The sequence below is a fragment of the Adiantum capillus-veneris genome, chromosome 10 (genome assembly GCF_014529385.1).
Source record: "Adiantum capillus-veneris isolate H3 chromosome 10, ASM1452938v2, whole genome shotgun sequence".
NCBI lineage: Eukaryota > Viridiplantae > Streptophyta > Polypodiopsida > Polypodiales > Pteridaceae > Adiantum > Adiantum capillus-veneris.
This window is the reverse complement of record NC_140940.1, coordinates 95,377,262-95,383,232: the sequence shown is the minus strand read 5'-3', so window position 1 is coordinate 95,383,232 and position 5,971 is coordinate 95,377,262. Positions and strand designations below refer to the sequence as shown.

The 5,971-nt window shown below is 42.9% G+C and overlaps 1 protein-coding gene across 1 annotated transcript; it reads right to left on the bottom strand.

The window, feature by feature from the left end:
- Positions 1–531: 531 nt before the first annotated feature.
- Positions 532–4,375, bottom strand: LOC147449283 (putative leucine-rich repeat receptor-like serine/threonine-protein kinase At3g14840). Its single transcript, XM_086521775.1, has 8 exons — positions 3,513–4,375; positions 2,803–2,838; positions 2,587–2,709; positions 2,350–2,468; positions 2,055–2,265; positions 1,605–1,836; positions 1,278–1,428; positions 532–1,166 (listed from the first exon to the last, which is right to left on the bottom strand). Exons 1-8 carry the CDS (start codon positions 4,171–4,173, stop codon positions 831–833), a joined length of 1,869 nt encoding a protein of 622 aa, XP_086377901.1. The 5' UTR covers positions 4,174–4,375; the 3' UTR covers positions 532–830.
- Positions 4,376–5,971: the final 1,596 nt, after the last annotated feature.

The following is a 5,971-nucleotide window of genomic DNA, read 5'->3' as shown; positions in this document are numbered from 1 at the left end:
TGAAATTATGGGTAAATCAATAGCAATATATGGAGGGGGAGTATGGGTACATGAAAAGCTGATGCCACTTTCATGAGCAAAACTAGGACCCATGGGGAATTAGAGTCAATCTCAGAACAAATAATTTGTTCTCATAGGTAGGCTCTTGCACAGGAAGTTTTGGACACATTCTCACAATAATTCTCACATTGTGACTTACCTCAACATCATGAGCTTCTGTGAGGGAGGCACTGCATACCTAGCTAGGTATGTGGTGCCTCGAGAGCAGAAGCTCATGATGTTATGCATTGTATGAAAAACAATGAAAACGACTCCATTTTCCTACATGAGAAAATTTATAAATCTTCTTGTGCTGTATGCTCTGAGAAAATGCCCTACACCTTCTTGTACTATAGAGTTCAATTGGAAAGCATGTATTCTCTTTTGTGGCAGAACTTGTAGTATAGAGTTAGAATGGAAAGCATGTATTCTTTTCTGGTGGCAGAACTTCACTATAGGTTTCCAAGTTTTTGGAACAAAAGTTGGACTGAATAATGTGGAAGCAAAAGCTCTTTTGTCATGGCATGGCAGTATGTAACACAGTATGTAGAAGCCATCATGGGGCATACACACACATGAATGCTGTCATGGCCATCTATTGTCAGGAGAACGTACACATGAATTCGACATAGCTGCGACATAGCTATTATGGCAGTATGCATGAGCTCCTTATAGGGAATAGCAAAATTGTACACATGAATGCGCATAACCATTACGGGGAATGCACTCACATCAATGCCACATAACCATCACAAGGAGTTGAATGCTGTCACAGCAAACTACTCTCAGGATCAATTTATGTTTCTTGAAGAGAAAAGGCTGCTTGTGGAGTATGGTATAGAAAAGGAGGAGGCTGAGTCATTAACATGGTAGACAAAACTGGCTGCCTCCATATTTTGAAGGTCGACCATTTCAACAGAGCTATGTACCTTGTCGTCATTTTGGCTTGATATCCCTTGAAGCATGCTTAAAGCTTCACTCATGGTTGGCCTCATGCCTGCAACTTCTCGTGTGCACCACAACCCTACTCTGATAACCATCACAATCTCTTCGGTACTCTGATTATCTACCTGCAATTCAGGGTCAATAAGCTCTTTCATCCTGCCCTGGCTGCATAATTGCTTTGCCTGCATACAAACCACTTGGAATTTGTTGCCACCATTATATGCATGAGGGATGTGATCAATAGAGAAGGACTAGCCCTGCTCACTAAAAACAGAACATCGTGTAAATCTTACCCAGTCTAGAAGATACTGGTCCTGCAATGGGCGTGTGGAATCCAAACTCTTTCTGCCACTCACCACCTCCAGCACCACAACTCCAAAACTGAATACATCTGCCTTCTCAGTTAGTTGGCCTCGCATCGCATACTCGGGCGCCACATAGCCCCTATCATGTGGCCAATTGAAAACTTGTGTTAGAGATTGCCGGAGTCATATATACATCCACAAAAGCATAACTATGCCTTCATTCTGCTTTCAGCTTTCACACACATCACAAGAACGACTCTTGTTCATTGATCATATTATAGAGCGGAGCAAGTCCAAAGGCCAAAATAGACTTACATAGTTCCAGCAATGGCAGTGCTGACATGGGTCTTGTCATCAGGTAGCCCCCTTGCTAGACCAAAATCTGCAATCTTGGCTTCAAAGTTTTTGTCCAACAGAATGTTGCTACCTTTGATGTCGCGGTGTATGATCCGTGGCTGAGAGGCTTCATGCAGGTAGGCCAGGCCACGAGCAGTCCCTAAAACAATCTTAAACCTCGTTGGCCATTCGAGATGAATACGATCATGTCCTGATTTCAAAAACGGCAAAGCCTCGTGTAAGGCCAGGAACCAGGCAATGAATTAACAAAAGGACTTCATTGGAAGTACAACCAGATCAAGGTGGAAGTGATACATCACTTTATAACTAGTGAAAAATGGCCCTTTCTTTACCCTTACCGACACTAAAAGGACTGAAGAAGCTATCTGAAGAATTGTACTTTCTGAAGGTCAAAGTCATGTGGCTTACCCCATAGCACCTCGTGGAGGCTCTTGTTCTCCACATACTCACACACCAGGAACCTTTCAAGTCCTCTTGCACAGCACCCCTTTAACGCAACAAGATTCCTGTGTTGTACAGTGCTTATGACCATGGCTTCATTGAGAAACTCTTCTTGCCCTTGGGGAGTCGTAGAAAACAGCTGCTTAATTGCTACTTCGCTTCCATCTTCTAGGATGCCCTATGGAGCATTAAAACACATCACATGACATGTCAAAATCTGACCGAGTCTGGGATCCAGTCTAGTGTGTTTCAAAGGCCTTACCTTGTACACTGCACCAAATGAGCCTTGTCCTAGTTTGAGGTCTTGGTGAAAATTCCTAGTAGAAGATTTTAGAACATTGTAGGGGAAGATTTTGAGTCTGCCCTGAAGTGCAGACATTGCTGAACATACATTCAATCCAAAATATCAAAAGATTTTCAACACAAAATTATATCACACTAAGAGGGAATTGAATTAGCAATTAAGAAAAGTCCGTGAGCGCGCAAAGAAAATGTTCACCTTTATTGACTTCATAATCTCTCTGTCTTCTTCTCCACCATATTACCACACCAATACATAATACTATTAGCAGTACTGAAGGTACAGCAGTTCCAATGATCAAGTTGAGTTTGGACTTTTCACCTATAAAGAAGGCGAATGCAAACCAAGTGATTTAAAACTTGGTTTTCCACACAGAAAAATAATCAAATATGCATCACATCCTTGACGTCTCACCTTTTATTTGGTCATCTGGACATGTCGCATCTTGTTCTGCATGAATAAACATTCAATTAGCAATTCACTATCCATTAACCTTGAAATAGTTTCCACCATAATGAGATGCACAAAACTCTAACAAATTTCTTAGGGAGGATAAGATTATCAATCTACAAGTATACCTTCCTGAGACCTACTCTGAGGTTCTTGAGAACAACCAACTTACTCGACAGCTTCATCAACTCGGAATTTGGCCAAGATCTCAGTTCAATGTTGAATACACTCATGGTTTAATTTGCAATCTGAGAGCCAGCTTAAATTATGCAAGAAATGTTTGTTGTCTGACATGTGATTGACAACAAGTCTCATGTCATATAAGTGGATGGCCTGGCAAGAGGAACGCGGACTGACAATGTTGACACGCGAGTAGTACCCTATAAGGCCAGATCCCCGATTTGAATTGTCAAAGCACAAGGCTAAATCACCAATCTTGGGTACATCAAGTGGACACCATAATTTGCTTAACTTGCTGACCCCATTCCCTCATCTTCTCAAACTCTACTTGGTAATGTCTCAGCCATTAATGGTCACAAACACAACCCCCTTGATCAGCATCTCCCATTTGCACATAAACACAATGCAAACAAACACCTAATCACACACAAATTTCTGCACCTGACAGGTTGAGAATAGATCACATACAAGTATCGGAATATAAAACGAAGTACCTGAATTGGGATAATGAAACCCCTCGTAAAGGCGGACATTGTCTATAAGAGGGCCGTACCACCCTCTGATGTTACTGGATAGGGAGAGAGTGAGATTGCCAGGCAAGATTGGAGGCGTTGTGAAGAAGACTGCATATGTGTGCCATCCAATATTTTGCTCGTTGTAGCCACGACCATCCACGTCGATAAGAGAATTGTTGATGGTGATGTTCTCATGTGAGAGCACAGTAACATTGAGGGTGCCATACACGGGTGAGGGTGCATCCGGGTTTGTAGTGGCATCAAGAAGAATTGTGTGGGGGTGGCTTGCATTTGCAGCCTGAAAAGAGGTATGGATGGTGCCGAAATCGCCGCCATTGAGGTCAAGGCACGTGAGAGAGCAATCGCTGGCGCGTTTCCAACGACCCTTCGCTACTTCCACTTCGCCATAGCTGCGTACCCACGCTGTGATGGGATTCAGTGGTTGGGTGTATTGATTAACAATTTCAACATTGCCGCCCTCAGTGAAGTTGTAGTCGCCCTCTTCAAAGCTTCCATTTTCTATAAGATTGATGTTATTTTCCGAGGCATGTTGAACGGTGCTTGCTACTGTCACAGACCCACTTTCCGACAGAAGGCAAAGAAGAAGGGGTACCCACAGCAAAAACAGAGGATGCCCCATAGCTGCAGATGCAGAGAGCTGCAGAAAATTGAAGGGCAACCCAAGAAGAGAGAATGGGCCGTGTGTATGCAGGCGTTGGCATGGCGTCCTAATATGATTTTTTCCACAAAAATGATTAAATCATGAAAAGCTAGAAAGCTTCAAAAACGTAAGTAGCTTTCAGCCTTCGGACTGCGGAGGCTTGACTACTTCAAGGGGTCTCTTACTGCACAGTGCACACTAATGATGTCACACACTATAGCCTATAAATAAACAAAATGGGCTAAACTCAGTCTTTCGGCACGCCTCAGGACTAAATAACACATAGTATTAAAGAGGGGGGAAGGGGATCGAGGGCAGGAAAGTGCGCGCACGAAAATCAGAGAGGTTGCAGTCGTAGATGGGCACTTAAAAATTAAACCCGGCCACAGATTAAACCCGGACAGCGTTTATGTTTTAATAATAAAACCTCAAAAACTCGGGTCATGGGTACAACATGTGCGCGCGGGTGGGATGGTTACCCCATGCGTCACAATCTGGGCGATGAGGTCCTGGTTTCAAATCGAGTCGCCGCCCGGGTTCTTTTTCGCGTTGACTTGCCGTGCGTCCGGGTTTCATCTGCCTCGGGCTCCCCGCATCCACTTTCACGCCGTCGATCCCCTTATCCCCCCCTCTTTAATGTTATGTGTCACTTAGTGTCGTGGTTCAGCACGTGCTGCGTTCAAATAATTTCTCACTTCAGATAGATCATTAATGGTCTCTTGGGATTGTTTCCTATCTATTCTATCGATTAAGGGGGGAGGGTTTTCGTGCTCCACATAATGCTAAGCCTGAGGGATCTAGTCACCGGGAACGCTCACACAAGTCGAGTCCTCACGGCACGCTCACATAGCTCGCCGTCGGAGGCGGCGTTAAGCTACACTCGTGACCTTAAAAAGGTTCTCTCTCTCTCTCTCTCTCTCTCTCTCTCTCTCTCTCACAAAATATTTCAAAATTTCCATCAATATTTTGAAAGGGGTTTTTAAAAACTCATTCTCACTAATTGCTCCTACTTTTACAAAAAATAGTAAACTGTGATTCAATTGCTATATTAAAAATCTAGTTTTATATATAGTTTTATATATAGTTTTAAATACAGTTTAAAATAATTTTATATGTTTCACAGTATAACAACTTATTTGCAAAATGACCTTTCTATTGAGTGTAAGGTATACATTAAGGTTAAGCAAGAAAGGAGAACATAGTTGTATATATGAGTGAGAGAGTGTGTGTGTGTGTGTGTGTGAGAGAGAGAGAGAGAGAGAGAGCGCACATGAAAAACAAGGCAAGATGCTTGTAGAATCTAAACTAAGATAATAGGGCGGAAAGGGTAGCTCTTTACACGTGTTGAAATTTGCAACATGAAGGTTAAACTCCAAAACTGAGAGAAACCCCTCTGCACGTGATAAAGAGGGAGAGAGAGAGAGAGAGGTCGCTGAAGGCGAGCGGCCGTACTAGTTGATTTATATAAACCATTGTGACAGGTGGCTTTCTACATATGCTTTGAGTTCTTGAATCTCCTCTTCAACTTCTCAAAAATAACCTATGATTTTTCACATTCTCAACAACTCTTCAAAATTTTGAGGGACCAGGACTTTCCAAATCCTTGGAAACCAATGGACAAATATTGAAAAATTACCTTAATACATTTTCCCTTCAATAACCAAATAAGCCCTGCCAATTTTGAACCCATTTGTTTTAGCATGAATCTTGGTAGATGCTATTGAGGCTTTGAGGGGGGGGGGGGGTGGGGGGGGGAGGGGGCACGTGGTAGATGCCA